This window comes from Thunnus thynnus, chromosome 18 (assembly GCF_963924715.1).
Source record: "Thunnus thynnus chromosome 18, fThuThy2.1, whole genome shotgun sequence".
Classification (NCBI taxonomy): domain Eukaryota; kingdom Metazoa; phylum Chordata; class Actinopteri; order Scombriformes; family Scombridae; genus Thunnus; species Thunnus thynnus.
The window spans coordinates 20,219,490-20,244,560 of record NC_089534.1 but is presented as its reverse complement, the minus strand read 5'-3'; the positions used below and the strand labels follow the sequence as shown (position 1 = coordinate 20,244,560).

At 41.2% G+C, this 25,071-nt stretch overlaps 3 protein-coding genes across 6 annotated transcripts; 1 reads left to right on the top strand and 2 right to left on the bottom strand.

The window, feature by feature from the left end:
• Positions 1–102: 102 nt before the first annotated feature.
• Positions 103–11,787, bottom strand: znf106b (zinc finger protein 106b). Of its 3 annotated transcripts, none has more exons than XM_067572675.1 (21): positions 11,698–11,787; positions 11,145–11,282; positions 10,965–11,026; positions 10,056–10,259; positions 8,580–9,884; positions 8,083–8,431; positions 7,929–7,989; positions 7,656–7,810; positions 7,501–7,561; positions 6,572–7,418; positions 6,420–6,457; positions 6,175–6,317; positions 5,736–5,870; positions 5,216–5,332; positions 4,280–4,471; positions 3,246–3,308; positions 2,947–3,066; positions 2,426–2,497; positions 2,211–2,282; positions 1,942–2,088; positions 103–1,756 (listed from the first exon to the last, which is right to left on the bottom strand). In XM_067572675.1, the coding sequence occupies exons 2-21, from the start codon at positions 11,277–11,279 to the stop codon at positions 1,700–1,702; spliced, it is 4,335 nt and encodes a 1,444-aa protein (XP_067428776.1). In that variant the 5' UTR covers positions 11,280–11,282; positions 11,698–11,787; the 3' UTR covers positions 103–1,699. The 3 variants fall into 3 exon arrangements, with proteins under 3 accessions (XP_067428776.1, XP_067428778.1, XP_067428777.1); XM_067572677.1 differs by having other exon boundaries at positions 8,089–8,431; XM_067572676.1 differs by lacking the exon at positions 11,698–11,787 and adding an exon at positions 11,580–11,683.
• An 82-nt stretch (positions 11,788–11,869) lies between these two features.
• churc1 (churchill domain containing 1) lies at positions 11,870–14,113 on the top strand. The gene is made up of 4 exons (XM_067572683.1): positions 11,870–12,061; positions 12,277–12,412; positions 13,586–13,656; positions 13,729–14,113. Exons 1-4 carry the CDS (start codon positions 12,023–12,025, stop codon positions 13,819–13,821), a joined length of 339 nt encoding a protein of 112 aa, XP_067428784.1. The 5' UTR covers positions 11,870–12,022; the 3' UTR covers positions 13,822–14,113.
• Positions 14,114–15,056: 943 nt separating this feature from the next.
• ttbk2b (tau tubulin kinase 2b) lies at positions 15,057–24,906 on the bottom strand. Of its 2 annotated transcripts, none has more exons than XM_067572679.1 (15): positions 23,694–24,906; positions 22,313–22,435; positions 22,002–22,149; positions 21,474–21,547; positions 21,227–21,367; positions 20,986–21,090; positions 20,399–20,464; positions 20,179–20,271; positions 19,972–20,097; positions 19,723–19,880; positions 19,277–19,466; positions 18,678–18,892; positions 18,103–18,571; positions 17,175–17,851; positions 15,057–16,974 (listed from the first exon to the last, which is right to left on the bottom strand). In XM_067572679.1, exons 2-15 carry the CDS (start codon positions 22,379–22,381, stop codon positions 16,629–16,631), a joined length of 2,877 nt encoding a protein of 958 aa, XP_067428780.1. In that variant the 5' UTR covers positions 22,382–22,435; positions 23,694–24,906; the 3' UTR covers positions 15,057–16,628. The 2 variants fall into 2 exon arrangements, with proteins under 2 accessions (XP_067428780.1, XP_067428779.1); XM_067572678.1 differs by having other exon boundaries at positions 23,701–24,906.
• Between the last annotated feature and the right edge of the window lie 165 nt (positions 24,907–25,071).

The window sequence follows — 25,071 nt, the reverse complement described above, 5'->3', positions numbered from 1 at the left end:
TATATGTTGTTCGCATAGCAAAGCTAGAAATGTCTGAATATGAGAACTTAGAGCGAATGTTTGAGAAATCTTGTTTTTAAAATGTAATGCAGGTGAACACTGTCATTTATAGAATTTTACTGCTGTACACAAACATTAAGTATTAAATACAAATGACTTACATACAGTACGTTTACAGTATAACATACAAACATTAAGGCATGACTTTAATACAGCTTCATACAAGTTACTCTCTGGACAGTTTGGTCTGCATTTGACATCCTTTACTTTATCCAATTTCCAATAATGAAAAAAATGAGTTTCCTAATCAAAGGGATTGTGACAATGCCTAGAAAAATTATCTGGGAAATTTGAACAGGTTTAGTTATTCATTAAAAGATGGTATACAAGTGTAATAATGCAAATCGTTTTAAACGAACCTCTCAGTCACCATAGAAGAAGAAGAAATGTATTTAAAAGTTCTTGAGTGTGCAAGGCTGATACAGTATCTCTAAAGTGTCAAGTCAGGAAAAATAAGTCATGGTTAGTATATGATGAAAAACTGAAATCTGGAATTTAATCTGATCCAAAAAAGAGAAGTTTGACTTGAAAGCAGGTGGGATGAAGTACAAATTAAATTATTTATAAAGATTTGCCAGCTAAGTTTCATGTTTTCCTGCTTTATTTCCACAAATGAGCTATTTTCCCCTTCGACACCGAAGTGAGAACAATAGTAGTACAGTCGTAAACAGAAGTGAATAACTTACAATAAATTACTTAAAAATCCTTCTAGGAATCCTCAAATACTTGCTGATTTTATGAAGAAAAAGCCCTGATTCCTCCTAAAATGATCTTTATTGGATTAGGATGTGGGAATGAGAGAAATTCCAGACACTTTGGGGGGTTTTCCGTCATCTTTACAATAACTTAAGTATGCAGATTTGATGTACTACTATGAATGAATTTGAATTTTCAGTCACTTGAGTGGCATCTTTGCCGTTACTTAACAGTTTCATACTAAACTAAAAACTTGTAGTCGTTACATTAGAGCCGATCACCAATACAAATCTAAGCCAGATGGATGTTTAAGGCAATTCACAGTATAAGTTGCTTCACAAAAGCTACTCTAAGGTGTTCATGCAAGTGCTGCATACATGTTCTGAGTTATTAGGTTATAATCTAAGTGTTCTGTATAATGACCAAAGCCTCATGTCATGTATTCACAGTGATAACATGTTGACCAACAAATCAAAAAACAGAATAAATCAATTCTTTTACTCGTCAAATTCGTTGCTGATGACTTAAAGCAAACGGATGACTGCGAATGATTGATGGTGACGATTGCTGAAATTAATAAGAAGCGGGACTGTTAAAACCTTGTATGTTCATTAGAGACTGAATGAGACAGAATGGTGCTTAACCATGTGTGTTTTTTTTTTGCATTTTGACACTGATCAGAAGTAAACATTGCACGTCTAAATCCCTTTATAAAAACAGCTTCAGGGATCAATAACAAGTCTTGTCTCACTATCACAGTTCAGACAAAACAGAGGTTAGAATATGTCCGAGGCCAAAGAGGAACTCAAAAGCTAGAAAAACAGGAAAAACTCCCGTTGGAAATGTACACAGGCCGCGTCCATAAAACTGAAAATCCTGAAAAGAACTTCGGTTGTTGTGAACTCCAGCCTTCATCTGCTGCACCACTTCACCTCCGCTCTCATCAAGGCTGCACTTTACTGTCCTTCTCTACGTGGCTCTGCATGTGTTTGGGAAGTTCCTGCAGGAAACAAAAACACAAGACTGAAGAACCGCACTACAGATGTAAAATAAACATGAACTTGACTGACAATAAAACTATTTGTGAGAATATGTAATTAGTTACAACTAGGGAACACTTTATTAAATTATTGAAGTAATGATATTCATCCTTTTAGTTAAAATAATATGGCGTCAGTTCATTACCTGTCTAACTAACTGCTGTGTGGAAAAAAAAGTGCTGCAGCCTCTCCAGCGGCATTTGACTGTCTGCAGATTGGGGTTGCTGTGGTCTCCAATCAGGTGCTGCTTAAGATGCTCCGCCATGCCGAAAATCAGAGAGCAATTTTGCCACTGCACAGAAGGCAAAGGTCACAAAGACAAATGTTAGGACACAAGTGAAAGAAAATCACATAAATAAATATCTTCAAATATATAGAAAATGTTCCTGTAAGATTATAAAGCCTGGTCCTTACCCAGCAGCGGAAGTTCTTCATCAAGTTGAGCTTTACCGCTTTAACACTTCCATCATAGCAACCTGTGTAGATCTGTATGCATAAACAGAATTAAACCACATTATTAAAATAAACATAAAGATTCTATGAAATTCAGTCTTCTTTTCAAAAATGTACCTTTGTCATGCAGGTTTATATTCAAACAAATATAGCAACGCCGGTTTTAGTCCACTTACCACACTCTTATGGACAGCCATGCACATCACCATATCACTATGCCCGCCGTACACCTGCAGCCGGTCATGGGACTAGAAATGAACAAATACAGAGTTGAAATATAAGACTGCAGAGTCTGCACATTTCAGAATGTCAGATTTATGATCTTTTCAAATGGTGACCGGCATTGAATGCAATCTAAAAATCTAATTAAAGAATCAAAGCTCACTGATCACTTCTGACTCTACAAATGGACAATATATGAAGTCTAATTGTGATTATTGAAGAAAAAAATCTTGTTTTGCGTATCCTACATTGATGGTGAAGTGGGTCAAAGACATTCACACACATATTTGGTTCATTTTATTTACCTTTAGGAAATTAAATGCTTTCTCTGATTTTTAAGAACCCAAGTAAAGTCAGTTAAATTGTTCCTCAAAACGATAAAATATACACATTATCAGTTCATAAATCAGTTGTCAAATCATCGGTGTTCAATTTTGTAACCGCAAGTTATCGTTCAAGTGAGCCTCCTTCATACCTGTAGCTCATAAACTCGAACCAGTTTATCCAGACAGGCTGTCACCATCACCTTCCCCAAGATGACAATCGATGTGACGGCATGACCGTGACCCTTGTAGATACGAACCAACTCACCCGTCTATGAATAAAGACAGAAACATCAGTGATAGTACAAGCATGAAGGTAAAACAAACCAAAACAGGCACCGGCATAAATTACCATCAAAAATCAATCAAAAATGATCTCAACATTTTATTGCCATGTTGGAAATGTCAATAACAAAACCTGTTATAATTCCAGGGAATCATTAACACTTACATGGATGTTGTGAGCGTGAACAGATGTATCACTGGAGCCGCTGAAGACCAGGTCATTCACCACCTGGCACGATCAAAGGAAGTATAATTCAGTACACCTGAATCACTGGTATTTATTTTCTTTATCGACGTTTTACCTACAACAAATAGAATTTTATCCCCCCCATGTTTTCACATAGAGATTGCTTGAGTTTTTTTATACAGCAAAAAACTATAAAAACATACATTGTTAAAAAAAGAAATAGAGAAAGTTAGTCATGATACAGCAAACAAACCATGTCATCTTTAGTTGTCACTTTGGCTATGTTTGACAGAGATTGAGAGAGAGAAGCGGTGGTCGAGTGAGCTGGAGAGTAAATGATGAGAGTGAGCAGCGCCGGTGAGAACAAAGCCGTGAATCAGATAAATAAAACGTTATTTTCTGATTGTTTCACAGCTGTTATGTTCTAAAGCGCAAATGAACACGCTCACACCTCCACACATTGGATTTTGTGTGAATGCAGAGCTTCATCCTGTCCACTGTGGCCTCTCCGCTCTGCGTGTGTGCAGCTCAGCCCCGCCCTCGGTCAAGCAGACACACAGACCTGCAGCTCTTTATACATCCATGACACAGAGACAGAGAGCAGAGCGGAGCAGAGGAGAGAGACAGAGACAACGATGTAGCTTGGTCGCTTCGCTACGAGTCCCGACCTCACACCTGCACACTGTTATTGGCTCGGGGCTACACACCCACTGCCCAAAGGTTGACGCCAAGAAGCGTCCCGAACACAGCAAAATAATAAGGAGATAAGAAAATACAGGCAGAGAGCAGCGTTTCTGCTGATAAATACACTTTCACACACTTCTAGTGGGTCATAAGTGATGATGAGAGGAATTTTTTTGTATGAGTCTATACACTGTTTTTTAGGAAAATCCTGTATAGTACACCTGTAAGTGTTGCTGTTACAACAGGTAAAGGTAAAATCTCCCATCATTCAATCTAGTCTTTGACAAAAAAAAAACTACTTTTAGTGTGAAGAAATTATTAAATCTCACCTTCATACAGAGTACAGTCTTTGTGTGACCCTGCAGTGACCGCAGCAGCAGGCCGCTCTTGGCGTCTCGTACGCTGATGGTGCTGTCGTAGGAGCCGACCAGCAGCACCCGGCGGGCGCCCTCCTGGGCTGTACCCAGGCAGCTGACGCCTCGAGGGCCATGGCACTCAAAGACATCCAGCTGTTTCAGAGTCTAACAAGAGCAACAATGACAAGGTTGATGAAAAGTTAGTATTGTTCTAACTTTAGGGCTGCAACTAACAATTATTTTCACTATTGACTAATCCGTCAATCTGTCAATTATAGTCTTCATTAATCAATTGGTTGTTGAGTTAATAAAATGTCAGAAAATGGTGAAAAATGTTGGTCACCGTTCCCCAAGATGCAACCTAAAATGTCTTGTTTTGTTTCTATCAACATTCCACAACCCAAAGATATTCAGTTAACTATCATTGAGGACTTAAGAAACCAGAACATATTCACATTTGAGAAGCTAGAATCAGAGAATTTGGGCATTTTTCTTAAAAAATGACTTAAAACAATTATTGATTACCAAAATAGATGGCGATTAATTCAATAATATCTAAGTGGGACACCTGGTCATGGATCAACACCTGTGAAAAACATAATCTGACAGGATATGTCAGGTCAGGTTGCATTCAGACTAAAATAAACCCTGTTCAGATGGCTGGCCTACTCAGGTTACTTTAACATCCATGAAACCACTTTTACTATCTGTATCATGATTTATTTCCTGTATATTAAAAATAACCTGTTACTTCAGTCAAAGAGTGTTAATAGGTGACAGTTTTTCATAGTTTGTCTAGCAGAATACTACATTAACAGGTTAAGTCACAATAATAATGATACACAGCTGCAGAGTTTAAACAATGCAACATTTTTTTGCTGAGTATTTGATCAAAAGGTTTTCATTCACCTTTAGATCATGGCTAGCCACTGATCCATTGGCGAGCCCGGCATACAGAATGTTCCAGGCTATGTGCAAACACAACACTCTGTCTGGTAGAGGGATCTGCTCCAAACACTTCTTAGACTAGAGGAGAGGAAACAAAGAAATCACAAAATAAAAAGAAATTAAAATCAATGAACACCACATAGGTAGATTTGCTATTTAAAGTATCAAAGTTAAAAATCTAGTGGTAATTAAACTAGTAATTTATAATACTGTGATACTGGGTATCACACTGAAATCCTACCTATGCCAGTAAAGCTGTTTAGTGGATAATAGGACACATTCAAAAAGTGAAGTAAAGCATCAATTATAAAAAGCATGTGTTCAGCAAAACTAAAATGAATAATTTCACTGCAAAAACATGTGTAACATCAAGCACTGAAATGATTCCCAGTCTAATAAGGGCTAAAATGTAACAAACAAATAAGGAGGAACATATATGACACAATTTTTCATAATGTAGGCTTGTATAGACATTTTATACCTTTATACTGTAACAGCAGATAGTCTGGTCACTGGACCCGGTGTAGAGGCGCACCGGCATGTTGGGGAGCGAGGACACAAGCAAACAGTTGACTTTGTTTGTGTGGCCCTCAAACACTGCTTGGCAATCCCCGTTCTGGATACAGAGACATGAAATAACTGAATTGTTTCAAAAAGGGTATATACAATGACCAATCTCAATCCATAGCATGCTGTTGCAGCCTTCTTGACAATAATTTCTTTTATTAAATAACAGCATCAGTTGAGACACTACTGCTTTGAAAAGTACAGTATAAAAAGCAGCTAAACACTTTGATTGATAGTGTCATTTTTTTACATTTTGATTTAGTTTTTCCTCAGAGTCTGAGACAGACTACAGTTGTCAGAAAGGACAAAGTTTGACAAGTATGGGTTTGAATTTTGGACAGTGGACTACATACCACCAGACTGTAGGCTCGTGCTGTGTTGTCCCCTGAGCATGTGTACAGGTAGCCCTCGTGGATCTGCAGGCCGTGGACGGGGCCTGTGTGGTTTACAAATGCTCCCAAGAATGGTTCCTCATCCTCGACCGGCTGAACAGACTCTGAAATAACAACAACAGCGATTAAAGTGATTTCAACATATTGTCTTGTTTGACATTTAATTTCATTTTACATTTAATGCAAACAGGAAGTACAATACTCACCTGGTGGAATATTGACCTCTTTCACTGGCTGAAACTTTCTAAGGAGTCAAGAGAGCAAATTTGGTCACATTTACTTATCTGAATCTGCAGATAAAGCATCACTGTAATGTTCAGGATTGTATTCCCAATATGATCCCATGACGAGAGCTCACCTCTCAACATTTTGCTGTGATGTGCATGCCCTTGCAGAACTGAACTCTACACTGACAGACTTCTGAGGAGGCTCTTGTTGAGCTGGAACATTTGAGCCGGGTTCAGGTGAGCCCTCATTATCTGATTCATCAATATCAATGACCACCAAGTCGGAGGGCTCCATCATTTCCACAGAGTTATCGCTCTCATTCCCTCCGTCGTTGTCTGATGCTGCAGCAGGTGTATTTTTATGTCTTTCGGGGACAAAAGTTGAGTTCTCTGCTATTAACTCTTTTCCTTTTACTTGTTTGTTGCTGATATGTCCTTCCATCTCCTCCTCAGAGTCACTTTCAATAGGCGATGCTTCTTCCCTTGCTAAACTTTCTCTCTTTATACTTCCCTTTAACCCTTCCCTCGGCACGTGCTCCTGCTGCTTGTAGGAAGACTCGGCAGAAGGCGGTGTATTCACCGATGAGGAGCACCCTGGCCTGAGTTGTTTGGAAGAGGTAGTAGCAGTTGTGGAAGCTGCCAAGTGTGGTGGCGAGAGTAGCAGCAGATCAGAGGGAAACAAGGGTACCTGAGGTGTATCAGCGTTAAAGGAGACCGTTTGGGATAACTGGCTCGTCTGTTGAGCGCTGGGTGGTTGGCAGATTTCTCGCTTTACTGAAATGGTTGGCAGGGCCAGAGACGTGGGAGGAGGTTGGCTGATGGAAGACGTTGGGTTTGTGGCAGATGGTAACTGGCTAGAGGAAGTGGCAAAGACACTAGAGCAAGAAAGGGAAGAGATTCTCGGTTGCGCAGTGTCAGCCGCCCCTGCTGACGAGGTGGTGGCTTTCTCTGCCATGTTAGATGCTCCGGAGTACCCTTCTGGAAAAGATTGAGAAAGGAAAAGTTAAACCTTCTGTTGCCTACTAAAACATTTAAAGCACAGGGTTTCCATACACGGTACCTTGCATCCCCTGCAGGATCTCAATCCGCTTGGCTCTCAGACTGTTGACCTCAGCAGTAAACTAAAACAGCAGGAAGAACAATTCAATGTAAACCTATGGATAGCCCACTGAAAATAATCATTTCATGTTTTCTTCATTAGAGGTGTTTCTATACCTGCTGTCTCAGTAACAGGAGTCTTTGGACTTCTGTGTAGGCAGCTTGCAAGGCATTGCGGGCTTGAATCAAAGACTTGTCCAAATCCTGCAGCGAATGGCTCAACTCCTCCTCCCTCAGAGACACCGCCAATAGCTGGTCCATTTGGCCCTGGTCTACAGGGGAGAAGACCAAGAGAAAAATTCACAATGGTTCTTGATAAGTTGAGACAGGGGATTGTTAATAGTATAAAGATTCTTTCTAATAATACAGAACATAAAATATCAGAAGTACCCTTGTGTGACTTTGTTTTCTTCTTTTTCCCACCTGGTTCCATATCAGAAATGCCATCATTCTGTAAGAATACAAGATAAAGTAATCACAATAACTTACTGGGACACTTCAGCAACGGTAGCAATACACCACACCCTAAAATTATACTACTCACTCTTACTGATTTGTGTTTCCTCTTGTTGGCACTACTGTCGTTTCTCAAATCTCTGTTTTCATCCTCCAAGTTTGGTTCCACTTTCACAGGCGCTGCTGCTACTGTCTGACTGCTGCAATCCTGTGTTGAAGCAGGCTGCCCCACAGATGCCACCTGCATCCTAGAACTGGACTGTGTCTCTGTGTGAGAGTCATTATCTGTTGTGTTCTGGGGTGGAGGAAGGTGTGTACTCGGAGGACCGTCTGGAAACGACTCCCAATGGAAGCCCTCTGAAAGCAGCATGTCATTGTCCTCCGCCTGCGCTGAGCCTTCTTGGTCAGAGAAAGGGTTCACCAACTCGATTCCAAACCTGTATCCACACAGAATAAAAACAACAGATTAAGAGATATCACTTCTCTTTAGCACACAAAAAGTAAAATGGAAAATCAGGATGATGGATGGAGAGAAAAGTTTTGGTTTAAGAGAAAAGAGGCCAACTGTCATAGTGACTCACTCACCTGGGCATGCCATTGATCTTGTCCTGTTTTCTCCGTTTCATCTCCCCGTACATCTCCCTCCAGCTCAACTTACTACTGGCCCCTGATAAAGTGAGCAACTTCTGCAGGGTTGGTTTAAGTCCATCCTCTTTCTCCCCCTGAACTTTGCCTGATTTGTGGGCAATTCGAACCTTGCAGGTGATGTTCCGGTTGGGCTCAGTGGAAGTGGTCTGACATCCACCGAGTGAAGCCAGGCTGTCGAACACTGAAAAGGGAGATGCTCCCTGAGACTGCCAGATTTCACTGCTGTTTGATAGTCCATCTGAATCACACACAACCACTGAGCTCCTCTCCCAATGCTGAGTCATTCCTTGTGTTGTTTTGGAAGTTGTCTGCGTAGCAGGAGCAGATGTGTTGACCTGTGGAGACTGCACAGATGCATCTGCAGCAGAGGTGATGTAAAGTGCAGCTTCGTTGTTGTGGTTCCTGAAGGAGCCACCTGCTAGCTGCTCTTTCCCAGTTCCGGCTTGCTGCGCGGTGGAGTGATCGGCCACCCGGCCACCTGCCTCGCTGCTCTGCTTCCGGGCTTCACGATCTGCTCTACATGGCTCCCTCACACCCAGCGCCCTTCTGATTTGCCTCAGCATTGAATTGACATCCACATCTCGTATGGGTGCAGCATTGGCAGAAGTGTTAGCAGGATGTGCAGCTTGCTCTGGTCCTGGTTGAGAAGCTCTTGCGTTCTCATCTTGATCGTGATTAATGACGATGGCTCCGTTCTGAGGGAGGTGATCACTGGTGAACTCTGTATCATACTGCCCGTTGTAACAATCACGACTGATGGCAGGCCATGATAATTGTTCTGGCGTGCTGGTGCCACTTCCCTGGGTGTTGTGTGGTCTTTTAACATGTATGTCAGTTTGGGATCTCTCAATTTTGACTTTGCTGCACTGATTTATGACAGAAAAGTTATCATCATTCCTCAGGTGGTCCTGAGGGTAGGGGTGATTCCAAGTTCTACTTTTGGGCTCTCCTGGCAGACAAATAAGTCTTCTGTTTTGACTCTGCAGAGTTGATTCTGATTGGTGAAGCGGTCTTTTCAGACTGGACATTTTGTTCTCCTTGTTTTGAACAACAGCATGGTTGCTTTCTATCTGGTGAGTTTCTTGCATCCGTTTCAGTGTCCTCATGTTCACTTTTTTGGATTTTTCAGGATTCAGTTCTTTGGACGCCACCTTGGTTTTTGTGGCAGTTGCCAATTGCACTGCTGCACGCTGACCGGCTACCTGCTTCAGTTTCTTTTTTTTCTTCTTCATAATTTTCTTCCTGTGATGAAAAGCACAGTCATAAAGAGAGTTACACCGCAAAATTCCAGTTCACTGTCAAACCCAGTGTTTCAAAACAACAATATATTAGATGATAAATAAAGAACAAAAGAAGAATAAAATGCTAAATCTAATATCATTATATTGAGTGGGTAACAGATGAAAATCTTACTCCTCCTTCTTTAGCGTCTTGTTCCTCTCCAGGATTCTGCTGACGGTCTCCCTGCTCAGAGTCTTATACAGTGAGGAGGGCTTCACATTTTTGAACATCAAGATCTTCAACTTATCTTTGTGTTGAGTGGTGGAGATGTGCTGGGCGTACTCATTTAAACCCATGGAGGATGCCTTACACGCCTGGCATTCATGAAATGAATCTCTATTAATGGAAAGACACACATATTTGTCAGGAATGAATGACAGAATCCCTGCTTTAGGCTCTTTAAATTGATTTTAAAGTCAAAACAAAAAGTGGTGAGTGCTCGAGTTTTGCATGCTGTAATTATGTTATATCAGTAAAACAAAAAATACTGAGGTTGTGTAACATTAGAAATTTTTTGGTATTATGCCACTATGACACCAGATTTTCAGTACTAATACCTTTTTTGATACCTTTAAAAGGAATATAAACATGTTTTTCTACTTTCATTCATTTAACAAAAGGTGTCAAACTTCTCAAATGTTAAATGTTGTCTGAACAGAAGTTAAATGAGTAAAATTATGATCTGAAATCAGAAACTGCCACTGATCCTAGAACAAACACAGAAGAATACTAATCTAAGCAAGTATTCAATGACAGTTTTGGTACCAGCAGCTTCTAATATCTCAGTGCTAGACACACACGTGGGTGTTCAACAAAATGTACTGAGGTTTAATACCTGGCCCTGAGGAAATACCCCAGAGGAAGGCAACCTTGCAAGATGTGTGGGGATATAAATTGTTGTGCGGGGAAGTGTGGTGACTTTCTCAAGTCTTAAAAAGTGTATGCATGTGTTTTTGCTGTGATGAAACATCATGGGTGCAGTTTTGCAGAGAAAAAGGTAAAGAGCACTAAACATCAGTGTAATTGACAAATGTTACTCACTTGCCCAGCACTGTTTCCAGCTCTCTGTGATGCAGCATGCCATGCATATGCTCTTGTGCTTCCTACAGTTGAGACATATGGTCATGATTATAGGTCATTCGTGAGGACAGCATGTTAAAATCATATAATAGCCAGCCCTTCTAGTCACTGAAATATCTAAGTAAAATAAGAGCCACTTACATGTTTCAAATATAACCTGCGACATAAAATACAGTAGGTATTTCTGGTCTGGTGGTTTGGTTTGGACTTTGGGTTGGTCTCCTTCTTCACAACGGTTTTGCCCACCTTCTCATGTGGGGTTTGAACCTTTGCCATTTTCTGAAGAAGTGAAATAAAAGGTAACAGTGGATATGAAAAACAAAGATTCACATTAAAATATAAGATAAAGAAACGCCTACAACAGTGTTTCCACAGCATAACATCGCAGAGTCAAACTAACTATAACATGACTGGTGGTGTTATTTACGTTATATAAACATTGATATGAAGTTATAACCAATATAAAACGACGATCATTAAGTCTAAACATTTTTAACAACAGCACAACGTGGTTGTCAGGTGAGCTCAAGTCAGAAAAGGTGAACACGTTTGAGCTGGGCTGCAGATTAAAAGTACCCGTATTACGACGTTAACAAACAGTTGTACGACGTTAACGGCAATTAAGTAAAATATTAACGGAACACTGAACGTAATACTAGATTTGATGGTAATGTTGTCAAAAGAACATAATTACCGCATGAATTTCACATGGCAACAAGACTCAACTGCTGTTTAACCGCCATGTTTGTCAACGTAAGCTACATCGGCCAATCGTTAGCGAGAGGTGACGCCGGAAGTTTAACGGCGGGCAGTTATCACAGATCTATAAAACAGAAGCTAAAGTGCTTGTGGGGTTTGCTGTGATGTCCGGTAGTGAGGATGTTATACAGATTTAATGAACTGCGAGGAAGCGTCGTTCCGTACGGAAGAGGAGTTTTTGCTAAAAGAAAAATAGCAGTTTGTTAGCGGTTTACAGTGTGTCATTGCCAACAGACTTTTTAAACTGTTTGTACGCTAAGATGTGCAACGGCTGTGTGCAAAAAGAGTACCCTGACCGAGTAAGTTAAGGCTATTTGCAGGCATTGTTTTTAAACGCTAGGAAATATACAGGGCAACCAACCAGCGTAATGATGTTGTAACTGTTAGTTAGCTAGTTAACGTTCATTTATCCAGAGTTACCCATGGCTCACATTCTCAAACCGTGATGATATGGTACAAGATTTCGTCTGCGACGGAGAAATAAAAAGATGTTTCCTTGTGTTTTGCTGCGCAGGGGAATACTTGTCTGGAGAATGGCTCCTATCTGATGAACTACCTGGCCTGTGCCAGCTGCCACCAGAGGGACTTCGTGCTGATCAGTAACAAAGCCACGGAGGATGATGATGGAGAGGAGATTGTCACATATGACCGTAAATCACTGTTCCTGTGCTACGTTACAGCTAGGAAAGGAGACCAATGGACTACAGCCTTGGCACATTTACCAACCACATTTCTTTTTAGCAGACAAAATTAACCAGATAATATACAGTTTAAAGAATGTGGATACATTCTCCACATACTTTTTGTGTAACTTACTTGTGTATTCTTGGTCTGTTTCCCAGTTAAAGGACAGGTTTACAATTTTTCAAGTCTTTTAAAACAACAATCAGGTGCCCAAATGAATATTGTAATAGGTTTTTCTTGCCATAATAATTTCTCCTGTTCATCCTGGCCATTAGAAGATTGCTTCATAATGCACTTACAATGTAAGTGATGGGGGCCGAAATCCACAGTCCTCCTTCTGTTCAAAAATGTATTTAAGTTCATCAGAAGTTAATATGAAGCTTCAGCCATCAAATGGTAAATGGACTGCATTTATATAGCGCCTTTCTAGTCTTCCGAGCACTCAAAGTGATTTAGACTAGATACCAACATTCAAGGTGCCATGCAAGGTGCCAATGTGCTCACCATTTTCTTAATTAATTTGGTCTGTGAAACATCAGAAAAGTAGCAATTTTCTAAAGTACAAGGTGATGTTGTCAAATTGTTGCTTGTTTTGGAAAGGAAGAACATCAAAGGAAGGAATAGCAGCAAATCCTCAAAGTTTAGAAGCTGGAACCGTGAAATGTTTTTGCTTGATAAAAAATTAAATAGATACCTGTTCATTTTCTTTCAATCCACTAATCGATTAATCGAATAATCGTTGCAGCTTTACTATGACATAAGACAAAGAAAAGCTGCAAATCTTCACATTTGAGAATCTGCCACCAGAGAATTTTTGACATGTGCTTGAAAAATGAAGTAAACAGTTAATCAATAATATAAAGCTCTTACCAATGAGTTTTCTGTTGATCGTCTTGTTCAGCTCTACTAATATGCTTCCCTGTTATAGAAGCATATTAATGCCAATGGGTTTTTAAAAATGAAATAATCAGTAATCACACGCTTTTGGCCTTTTAGTTGGACTTAAGTTTCCTGCCAGTGTTCAGACTCTTTCATATGCCACCAATATTTATTAACTGTTGGTGTTAATCCACCCACCATTCAATAAACTCTCCACAGTGTGTTTAAAACTGATCCATTTTGTCCATTTGTCCTCCCAGATGTTTGTAAAAACTGTGACCATGTCATCGCCAGACACGAGTATACTTTCTCCGTTGATGACGAGTATCAGGTAAGTAAGAATCATGTGTAGTTGTTGGCATAGTCTTAAAAGTATATATTAAATCTGTTTTGTATTGTCCAGGAGTACACTATGCTGTGCATGCTGTGCGGGAAGGCAGAGGACTCCATCAGTGTGTTGCCAGATGATCCCAGACAGTCTGCTCCTCTCTTCTAGACCTCAAAATACACCAAACCCTTTTTTAGATCGACTATCCGCAAGCTAATGGACGTGCCGCTGGCTGCTTGCTTCTGGTCTCTGTCATTTTTATCGTCCATTCAGAATTTTATGCACATCTTCGATTAAGTACAAAGTATTTTAAATATTTGGCTGATGATGCACTGATGTATGCTGACAGCAGTTGAGCAGGAAATATAACTTTTTATTTAAAAATAATCCCCTTCATGACAAAATATAAACATTCTGTATGTCATTTGACTGTTCTGTAAATAAACATCTTTCTATAATACTTTTTACTAAGAATTTGATTGCTCTAGATATTTTACGCTCCCTTGACACATATCTGATGTTACGAAGTAAGAATGACAAAAAAGGAAGCTTACTATGCAGCTGTAGACATCCTGACATTACTGTTAAAAATTCAGATGTTCATGTTTCAGGAAATATGTGTGTGGGAGCCAGGTATTTGATTTGATGTGGTACTCCTCCCAAACAGCAGGGGGAACATGGTCAAGGCCAGCTGAGCACTGATTTATCTAAAGGTCATGCCACTCATTACAGGTGTGCTGATGGTGAGAGGCAAAAAGTTTTTTGACTGTGCTCAGGATAGCGGCTATTTTGGTTGTTTTGGTTTCTCATTTTATTTTATATAAAGGAAGTTAATAGAAAGAAGGCATTTATCAATAAATTGAATAGTCTGCGCAATATTGAGTGCACGTCGGAACAATCATACTATTAGCAGCCAGTAGTGACTTAAAGTTTAGGTCTAGTCACTACAATGTGAAATAAATAAATACAGTATAATCACATGTTTATTCAATTTATGAGGTTATTTATACTGTCAATAGGTTCCATGCCCAAGAAAAGTACTGATAGCCAACAAACTATTCAGTGTGTTCTGATAATGTTTATCTACCTGAGTTCAGATGCTGCTGCTGTGTATTCCAAATATTGTGGAAGACAGAATTCAGTCTTCATTCCTCAAAGCTCAAAATGTATTTGTGAAAATATTAAGTAGCTTATTCTTACAGTCTCACCATCTGGCCATTTGGTGTAGTTTTATTTTTGTTGTAGCAGGCAAGATTCACATCCTACCTCCATCTGCTGTACTAGACTCTTTATATCTAATATATTTAATATATCTCATTCCTCTTATTCATAAACATCGATAAACCTGTTGAGGGATTTAGCTAAATTGTCAGAATGGAGTCTGTGTAGTAAGAAAGTCCAAAGACTGATTAATTTAAACTTTATTCAAAGAACTTCTCTGTTGAGAAGAACATCTAGATCATGTACGTCTTTGTCCACATAAACACATTCTCTAACATCCTGTCAATTACCACTGTTAAACTGGTGGTTACACATCTTCTGTCACATTTAAAGTTGCAGTGACCACAATAAAAACTGCAGTGCATATGCAAGAAGAGGCTTCATTTCATTGTGGCTGTCATCTGCAGTTCACTCACCAGTTTGTCGTCAGCAGTCTCTTTTTGTGCTTACAGGGACGTCTGTCTCAGAAAGCAGCAGCTTCGACAAAATTTGACATGTGATTGTACTCTGGGGACATGTCATAGTATGACTTGATGTGACTTCTGTGTTATAAACTCTTGATCGTAGTTTGTCATTTGATCAAAAGTTTTGTCAATGTTTAACTGTCACTTTAATCTATTGCCTGTTTCTTCTGTAAAACTAGTGTGCCATTTAAACTGTTCACAGTGACGTGTGTGAGTAACTGAGGCGCTGTTACCGGAAAGATGTTGCTGCTTTTTATACATTTTGTTTACATTTCTTTGTAATTTGGGTGAACTGACCCTTTAAGCCACACAATGAAAACTACAGTATGTGTAGCCAGGCGGTAATATTTTTGAGATCTGCCATTTATTCTCTTTTATAATATATTTTTTAAAGTGTAAAAAACAATAAGATGCAATAACAATCAGACATAATGAAAAACATTCTTTTTTCTATCAGGTTATCAGCTTTCACCTCCTGCTGTTTTTCTTGATGTGAGAAATAAAAATGCACGTCTTTGCTGGTCTACATGATGTATTTCGATCAGAAGCAGTTCAATAAAAATACAGATGTTTTCGCCGATTGTACAAATGAATAAAAAAAATTTGCAATGATACTCATGCACTTGTACAATACTTAAGTATGAGTGCACTTACATGTACATTCTAATACGCGGATTCCTTTTGCATGACAAATATTTTCTAGCAAAGAAAAAGCACACTACTACACTGTGATATGCCAAAATGAGCAATTCATTGTTACATACTATAATTCATCTAGCAGTTTGACAGAAATGAGGTCAACATGGGACTGCATGCCCTGGTTCCTTTATGAATGCTGATGTTTGTATACTGCTGTAGTGTTATTTGCTATTAGTGTCTTAGAGCGAGTACATGGTTTCTATTAGTGTATACCATTTTCCTAATGGTACATATCTACAGTTAGCATCATTTTTACATCCCTCCAGTATTAAACACTGTCTTTTTGGTCTCATATTAGGCCTACATGGAGTGTTAAGAGAGGAATGAAATGCGAGGTAAGAGTTGGCAATCTCAAGGTTTCCCAAACCTTTTTGTTTCAACTGCAGGCATCAAGCCACATTGTCAAGTATTTTGAGATACACATCCAACAAATGAATAAATAAATAAATACAATTTATCATACATTTTACATTACATACAGTACATTCCCTTGAGTAAATACCGTATTTACACATGCTATCAGGGACTGGATGTGAGACAGCCTCTCGCTACAGTTGCACCACCCGGATCAGTCATTTGTGTCAAATACAGTCATCGGCTCACTTTGCCCGAGCCTTTACCCTCGTGGATCGGGCCCCTTCCCCTGGAGCTGTGGCCCCACTGACCCTGCATACCGGACCTGTCTTGCGGGTGAGCGTGCCGAGGAGGAGGGGACCCGGAGAAGCTGGATGGAGAGCGGCTGCGTCCCTGGAGCGCCCCGCCCTCGCGGAGCTCTTGGCGGGAGGGGGAGGAGCTTAGCGAGCGCTGCAGGGAGGAGGAGGTGCTGCGAGGGGGAGGGCTGAAGAGCATCCCGCTGCGGTCCTGCATCAGCTGGGTCAGACTGGCCAGAAAGTCTGCGTCGCTTGTGCTGCTGGCACGTACTCTTAACCGCCGCCGTCTGGAGAAAACAAAACACGACAGTATGATTGCCATGGCTGTTATATAATGATATAATTAAGTATTTATGATCAGCATTTCAATAGCCTTTCCATCTATTCATGACTGGCTTTTTTATTCAAACAGCAGGAGTCTAAATATCTACCATCTAATAAAAACAGGTCAGTGTTTTCTAACACCTCCGCTGAACAAAGCTCTTACCTGTTGTCAACACATGGGCGGATGGGTGGTTTCCCGGGAGGTGGTCGAGGCAGAAACCTGCTGGTCAGTTGCTCAGGTACAAAGGTGGCGCTCACTGGTCGCGGGATCTTACTTTTACTACCTGATGAGGACGACAGAGAAAGAGGGTCTTCTCGCTCCGAGGAGAGCCTGTCTCTCGGCAAAGCGCAAGGCAGGTTGTCGCAGGACAGCGAAGGAGAGGGGGAGTGGGTGGGGGAGCCAGGGACCGGACTGCTCCAGCGATGACGTCTCTCCACGTTGAGGTCCCTGCTGGGGGAGTCAAGCGGAGCGCCGGGTTCTCGTACAGGGATTCGGCTGAATCTCGGGGACGAGGGAGAATCTCTTCTCCTGAGCTGAGCTGGGGGCGGAGAGGAGGACACGGTGACGGTGCTCTCCATAGCGCCTCCGGCCGTGTCGGCTTGCGGCTGCTGATTGGGCTCTGAGGAACGATCAGGCAGACCAGAATCACTCTCTGGGTCTCTGTCGTTGATCAGATGAGCGGTGGGGCCTTTGGCTGGACTTGGCACTGGAGCTAACTCCAACTTCCCTCCATCCTTTAAAAGTTCAGCAGGAGGTTCGTCAGATTTACCAGATGGGGCCTCTAGTGGTATTGCAGCGCTCTTCTCCTGAACAGGAGACTGTGGCGCACAACTGGAAGACTGAGAAGAGCTCATTGATTAATGGAATGTGAAAAATTTGCAACAAAACGAAGCCAGAAAAAATATTTGAAATATAAAAAAATAAAATAAAATTATTATATAAATAAAAAATGAAATTCCATCTTATTTTTATTTTAAAAAATGTGTGAAATCCATTCAGATCATTACAAAATTAATCTAATTTTACAATAAGTTTCCTTTCAAAAAGCTGCTCTCAGGTCAAGCACAACAAAATGCTTGGTCACCCCTACCTGGTCCATCTGGGGTCTTCCCATCATGACGGAGGGCATTTGCCCCAGCATGCCTGGCAGCCTCCTGTGGCCCAGTAACCACGCGCCAGGCATGGACATCTGCGACATGACAGGGCTGCTCGGCACTGCCGGAGACTGGCCATCCTGCGGCTCAGAGGAGTGGTTCTCAGTCTCAGCGGGCGTGCGTGTCCCCGGTTTGTCCTCATGAAGGGCTTCTGCTGGTGGCTTGGTGGCTCCAGAACCGCTGCCTTGCTCCAGCTCCAGCATCACCCACTCCTGAGAGTCTCCCTCCTGCGGTACAGGACTGAGATTCACAGCGACGAAACCGCTGCTCGCCGCGCCCTCCTCCGGGTCGGGGGTTGCTGTGCCAGAGTGCTCCTCGTTGCAGGGGGGCGTCTGCTGCCCGTATCCCCTCTCGGGAATGGATTTCTCTCCGACCTGTGAAAGGAGAGGACGCTGTTTGCCCAGGCTGAAACAAGATATTGTTAGTGTTAGAGGGAGTTTGTGTCAGTTTCACAGAAATATTATTTTTGCAGATTGTCACAAGTGCATCCGGATGTATAGAAAGTACTAACTAGGCCTCGAGGAAGCGTTCGATGGTGGGTTTGGGTTCGGGCGCGAGCCTCTTTTCAAATGCCAAGCTCTGACTGTGTCTTATCCTCCGGAGCAGCGGTGCAGCCCGTTCCAAGAACATGGTCTCCGATCGCACCCGTCTAGGAGAGCTCTGTATGGAGCCAGTGTTGGGACTCTGGTTCCCCTGGTTCTGACTGTGCTCATCCTCACTCACCACCTGAATACAATGAATGACAAGGCTGAAAAACTGAAAATGTCTTTGAACGGGGAGGTAGACAGTCCCACCATCTTTTCTAGACTAAAATAACAGGAAGAATGAGAAGGTGAGACTCAAGGAGAAAAGCTCCGGGGGAGATTATATTCAAGGCTGGAAGGAGAAGATGTAATAAGCAAGTATCTTCAAAATGAATGTAGTCCTGAATGTAGATTTATGTTAAACTCCACCGTGATGTATTGCTGACTTTGGGGGTGTTTTCTGCATAAAAATCCACTGCATTGCAGCTAAACAATAAATCTCACTACACAGCATGAGAGGAATAACATTACAGCGGTAGGTAAGAACACTGTACTGAGCATTAACAGTAAACTACGTTGTCCTGACCTTCCTGATCATCGGCTGGGCATGTTTATGGTTGCAGTTGCGGTCAATCTCTTCCCATACATCTCCACCGGGCGTGGTTGGTGTGGGGATCGGGGGGCAGTTGTCAGCGTCACTGAGGCGCTCCCCTTGCAGGACATCCTCAGTGTTCTCCCTCTGCAGCTCGCCTGGCAGCACTGAAGCATTGGCCATGCTGTGGAGGAGAGGGAAGGTCACCCTGCAGCTCGTTTCCAAAGCGCAATTTAGAGTAGTGATTTCTCAGGGATCTCTGACAGTGCAGATTTCTAGTCTAAAAAAAGGCAGCTTGCTATACACTGAACACATGTCCAACGGAGTGAGAAGGAAGTTTGAATCGCAAAAGTGAAACTGCCATGACAAGCTCAAAGCAATTTTTTAAAAACTACATGGTTGTATGTCAACACTGATTGAACTCTTTTAAATGGAAATACCCCAGATATGCTGGTGTGAGACGAGTGAGCTGCTGAGCAGTGGTTGCTGCGGCAGTGATGGTCAGCATATCCTCTGAATCACACTTCTCCCAGTCGTAAGGGTCATTCTCCAGCACGTTGTGGCTTTTCATAGCGTTCTCAAACACTGACATCAGGAGCTGTCACCGAGAAAACCACATGCATCAGCGTTTGACAGCCGGAGAGGAATAAACAGTGTGTGCAAAATATGCCAAACAAGAGACGGCCAACCTGATAGTCTGGCTTAGTGAAGTAGTCCAAGGTCAGGATGTGATCCAGGAAAATGCTAAACTCGGAGGGAAGGTGCTTAAGCATGAGTCGGTGGTCGTACGTCTCTTTTAGATTTCCTACTTGTTCCTGAGGGAAGAAAGGAGGATATTTGGTTTGTTGGAGTAGATAATTAAAAATCTACAATGAGGAAATTGTGGAAGCACATACCTTGTCTTTGATTTTCCTCCAGGGAAGCTGACCAACCATGAATTCAACCAGCATGTAAAAGAGGGACCACAGGTCATCATGACGACCCATTTCCTGCAGATTCAGAAACATGAGTGTTAGTAATTTAAAGGGTTAAATAGGGTAGAATAGAATACAAATTTTATTGTCAATGAGAAACTGAGAGTATGTATAAGGGAACATGTCCTTGGTGCCTGCTCACCTTATTTTTATGAGCATTGATTGAAGCATACCGCACAGTACCTCTAAAGCCAGCCACAGGACGAGGCTGAAAGAGAACCGAGATTGGGTTACTGAAACACAGATAACACAGTCTTTGTCCTTGAAACAAAGTTTACAGGTCCAGAATAACATTCTGAGGTATCTAAATAATATGTTAAAGGCAACTGGATTGACTGTTTTATGTTTGACTGGTGGGATTCGACCCTTTTTATGATGTTCACGCATTCATGTCACATGAGGGTTGTTGAGATCACACAGCAGTCATGTGACAGTTGTTAGAGTCGCGCGTGAGTGAAGTTTTAATTTGGTGTGAAATGTGTAAATTTGTGTGCCTTTAACTTTATTGGTATTTCTAGGTGTCCTATCACCTGGATGACTCCCTAGTGCTGTTGGACTACCTCTGGATCCACATTCTCTGATCAGACAGCATTAATATCACATACAGTAGCTGAATGTCTTTTCTTTTAGATCCATTTCGTAACAACACTTATTTGTATCACAGTAAAGCCTCTAACAGTTGAAACACTATGCTTTAAAAACAGCCTACGGAGTAAACACGGTACTTACTGGACGGACTTCCTGGCTGGAGTTGGTAAACTGACGGGCTAAACCAAAGTCAAGCATGTAGCAGCATCTGCAGGTACTGGCTAGTCTCCCCATTGCAAAGTTAGACTGCAATTTTACAAAACAAAGAAGCACAAACAAGTTCAAGTATTGGTCATATAATATGCTACAGAAATTTGACATTGACTCATTTGATGTACAAAACAATAACAAGAAATTCACAAACTATAACAGGTCATCTTACAGGTTTAATGTCACGGTGCAGGAAGCCCACAGAATGGATGCTTTCGATAGCCTCTAAGATCTGCTTGCCAAGTCTCAAAGTTGTGGAGACGGAAAAGGTTCCGCGGGTCATGGTTCTGCGCAAATCTGCCAGATTCCTCCCCTTTAGACAGGAAATCAACATTGCACATCACATTCATGAAGCAGAGAGATATAACATCTGAAGCAAATGAAACACTTGACTAACATTTGCAGATCAAAAAACCTACCTGCAGTTCCATCACCACATAGTTGAAGCGATCGTTTCTGCCACAGCCCACAAAGCGACACACGTGGTCTTTGCCTGTCAAGGAAATAAATAAGTATAACATTTTATGTTGATGTTTGTGAATCGTCACTTCTGTAAACTGACAGCCAGACATCAGGCTGGCCTCATAGTTGATACTAATCTGTATTACTCATATGCTTATGTTTCTCAGGTTGAGTGTCACAGATTTCTGTGTACATTTAAATACATATAGTGTGTCCAAATGTCACATCCTGTTTACTACTGTATGCAGTACCTCAAACATTTTTTTTTCACTGTATGTTTCACAGGCTCAACATTGTGTTTCAGTTACACATTTTGACTTTGTCTTAAAATATCAGTAAATTGTGGAGAATGTCTATCACAATTTTACAGAGCCCAAGGTGATTTTTTTAAATAGCACTCTAATTAACAGTAAATATATTAACAAATAGCTGCTGATTATTTTTTTTGACAATCGACTAATCGTGTTCCCTCCAATATCACTTACCCTGCAGCTTCTTCAAGACAGCTACCTCCATCTTCAGCACCTGTTTGGGTTGCTGAGCAGACTCCACCTTCAAGGCGACGGTGGCCTGGCTCAACTGATCCAAAACCTCGTAGATCTCCCCAAACCCACCACCACCTATCTTCCTCGCCTGTACAAAAGAACAAATGGAGATGGAGAGCAGGTGCAAAAAGGGATCAACCCAAAGTGTTGGTGGGGGGGAAACATGTGTGCTCTCTTTATTGTGGTTACTGGTGGTTTTTTAGTGAAATGACATGATTTTGTGATTTCTCTTCCTCTCAGTGACATCTTACCACTTTCCATCTGTCTCTGACCACGTCTGCCACTGACAGGATGTCTGTGTGCTCTCCAGCCCCACTCATCCTGAGTGCTCTCAGCTACGGCCTGCACCTGGCATCAGTGACGCAAGCTCCTCACTGAAACAGGGAACAGGTTTTCAGATTCAGTTAAATTTTCTCTTTGACAACCGCTGTATACCGCATGCTTCTTACTGAGTATGCAGAAAATGAAAAGAGGAACCATTGATTGTTACCGATTATCAGTGTTGGAAGAAGTAAAAGTACCAATACAGCAATGTAAAAATACTCCATTACAAGTAAAAGTCCTGCATGAAAAATCCCACTTAAGTACATGAGTACGTAAGTACATACAGTACCAGTCAAAAGTTTGAGCACACTTGGAAAAGTGTGTCCAGCCTTTTGAGTATTATTAGCAAAAGGGACTTGAACTATTAAAATTTGGTCCCTGACTGATATATTATTATATATGACATCATTAGATTATTAATACTGAAACATCAGTGTGTGAGCAGCATGTTACTGTTGTAGCTGCTGGAGGTGGAGCTAGTCCAGTGGTTCCCAACCTAGGGGTGGGGCCCCTGCAAAGGGTCACCATATAAATCTGAGGGGTTGTGAGCTGATTAATGGGAGAGGAAAGAAGTGATAAATGAGAGAGTGAAAAATCTTTGATTTTTTGGTGAAATATTGGATCATTTGAACATTTACTGAAATTAAACCACGTGAGAAGTTTAGAGGGAAAAATCACTATTTGGTGGAGCTGTTAACAACTCATAGACATCTGAAATGTGACCCGACTACACACTGCTTCTTGTAAGACGTCTAAAGCCAAAAAGGTTGGAAACCACTAGTTTCATCTTTAACAATGTGTTATATTTTAAAAGCTTGTTATATTATCCATTGTGCCAAATAAATGTAGTGGAGTAGAAAGTACAATATTTACCTCTGAAATGTAGCGGAGTGGAAGTATAAAGTAACGTTAGCATCAAATAAAAATACTCAAGTACAATTAAAATTATCTCAAAATTGTACTTGAGTAAATGTACTTTGTTAGTTTCCGCCACTGCAGATTATTGTGTCAGAGATAAAATGTTGAGAATAGCTGAGTTATACTGGTTAGCTCGTCGGTCTCATATGAGAAGCTAACCGATGCTTGCAGCTAGCATCGTCTGCTCTCACAACAATGTCTAACGTTACCGCGGCGACCAAACGGGTCATAAACGGCCACACACCGGTCGTCCGCGAGGATTAGCCGTTATGGAGATTATCGTCTATGTGACGGTGTTCACTGCGGCGGCTCCGGTGGTCCTGTGAACAAGCTAACTAGCCATGTTTACTAACGCAAAATGATAACGGTGAGCTGGAAAACCTCTCTGACCTCTTACCGCGCTTCGCTGCACCACTGCGATCCCGGTTAGTGTGTGAAAACCCGAACAGCCTCCATGCTCCCAGTCTGTTCTCAGCTAGCCAGGTCATTCCGAGCGGGCGTTTATGTCAGAAATAAGATGATGGTGATGAACCATAGCTGACGGGGGTTACGTTTAGCCAGCTAGCCTGCTAACGGATGCTGCTACCGCTGCTGCTGCTTCTGCTGCCCCCGTGCTCGGTCTCACAGCGGCGGCGGTGACGTCACGAGACTGGCCTCTCCTGATTGATCCGCAAACTCCCGCATCAATAAGAGCAGGAACACTGCATCACCCTCACTGCTGCTGGGTCACCAATCAGTTAGATCAATCATGACCATGATGATTGTCCAAAAGACGAAAGCTGTAACATTGGAGTAGCAGAGGCAGACTTTACCATTAGGCAAGGTAGGTAACTGTCTGGGGCCCCAAACTAAAAGGGCCCCAAACAGCTGTAGATTTATTATGATGTTTAGATAAGAAAAATATTGAATTATGTTACTATTATGTTACTCATTGTACCCTGAACTAACTTACAAAAGGCCCATAAAATGCACCTTTATACCTCTTTGTACTTATACTTCTACATCAGAGGAAAACATTGTACCACCATATTGACTTGACAGATAAATGTTACTGATTACATTGCAGATTCAGACAGAAAATAAAACAAATAAAATATGATGCATCATTATTGATTAAACTATCCAGCATTATATAAGAATTAAAAGCCTTGAACACAAGCTAAGTAAATTTAAGTACAATGTGCTGATTAATACCTCTTAGTCACACTTCACCTTTTTTTTTTGTTTTTTGTTTGTTTGTTTGGTTGGTTTTTTGGGGTTTTTTTATTTTTATTTTTTTTATTTGTTTTTTACTGTTTGTTGTTATGCTGTTGTATGTTTTTTGTCGGGGACTACAGATGCAAATTAGCTTCAAGCTAACTCCGGTGCAGTGCATCTTGTATGTTTCAACCTGCACACTGTCCCATTCAATAAAAAAATAAATCAATAAATCAAGTAAAAATGTGAATGCAGGACTTATACAGTATTTTTACTGTGCAGCATTAATAGTTTTACTTCATAAAAACGTTTTGAGTACTTCTTCTACCAATGCTAATACCAACATTAAGTTTGAGAAAGGATGAAAATAAAGCAAGACAGAGTTTGCCTGCATCGGGCCCCCGAATCACTACGTCAGAGTAACAGAGGTGCAGTAGAGAGATGTGGTGCCCCTGACAAGATATTCTTTCTGCTAAGATGTTATAATATATTTTGTATGTAAAGACCCTACATTTGATTTTATTGTTAATGTGATGGGTTTTTTTATTCACAAATGTCGTTTTAAAAAAAA

Bases quoted from the DNA above. Each gene is read 5' to 3' on its own strand.
- znf106b (XM_067572675.1), bottom strand. From the start codon at position 11,279: ATGGCAAAGGTTCAAACCCCACATGAGAAGGTGGGCAAAACCGTTGTG. The intron at 8,432-8,579 runs GTGAGTGAGTCA...GTGTGGATACAG, and splicing joins AAGATCAATGGCATGCCCAG to GTTTGGAATCGAGTTGGTGA. The intron at 2,498-2,946 runs GTATGAAGGAGG...GTTCATTTCTAG, and splicing joins TTCGAGTTTATGAGCTACAG to TCCCATGACCGGCTGCAGGT.
- churc1 (XM_067572683.1), top strand. From the start codon at position 12,023: ATGTGCAACGGCTGTGTGCAAAAAGAGTACCCTGACCGA. The intron at 12,062-12,276 runs GTAAGTTAAGGC...TTTGCTGCGCAG, and splicing joins AAAAAGAGTACCCTGACCGA to GGGAATACTTGTCTGGAGAA. The intron at 13,657-13,728 runs GTAAGTAAGAAT...TGTATTGTCCAG, and splicing joins CCGTTGATGACGAGTATCAG to GAGTACACTATGCTGTGCAT.
- ttbk2b (XM_067572679.1), bottom strand. From the start codon at position 22,381: ATGAGTGGGGCTGGAGAGCACACAGACATCCTGTCAGTGGCAGACGTG. The intron at 21,368-21,473 runs GTAGGTTTTTTG...TCCTGTCTAAAG, and splicing joins ATGTGGTGATGGAACTGCAG to GGGAGGAATCTGGCAGATTT. The intron at 19,467-19,722 runs GTATTTCCATTT...TCTCCTCCACAG, and splicing joins CTCACACCAGCATATCTGGG to CATGGCCAATGCTTCAGTGC.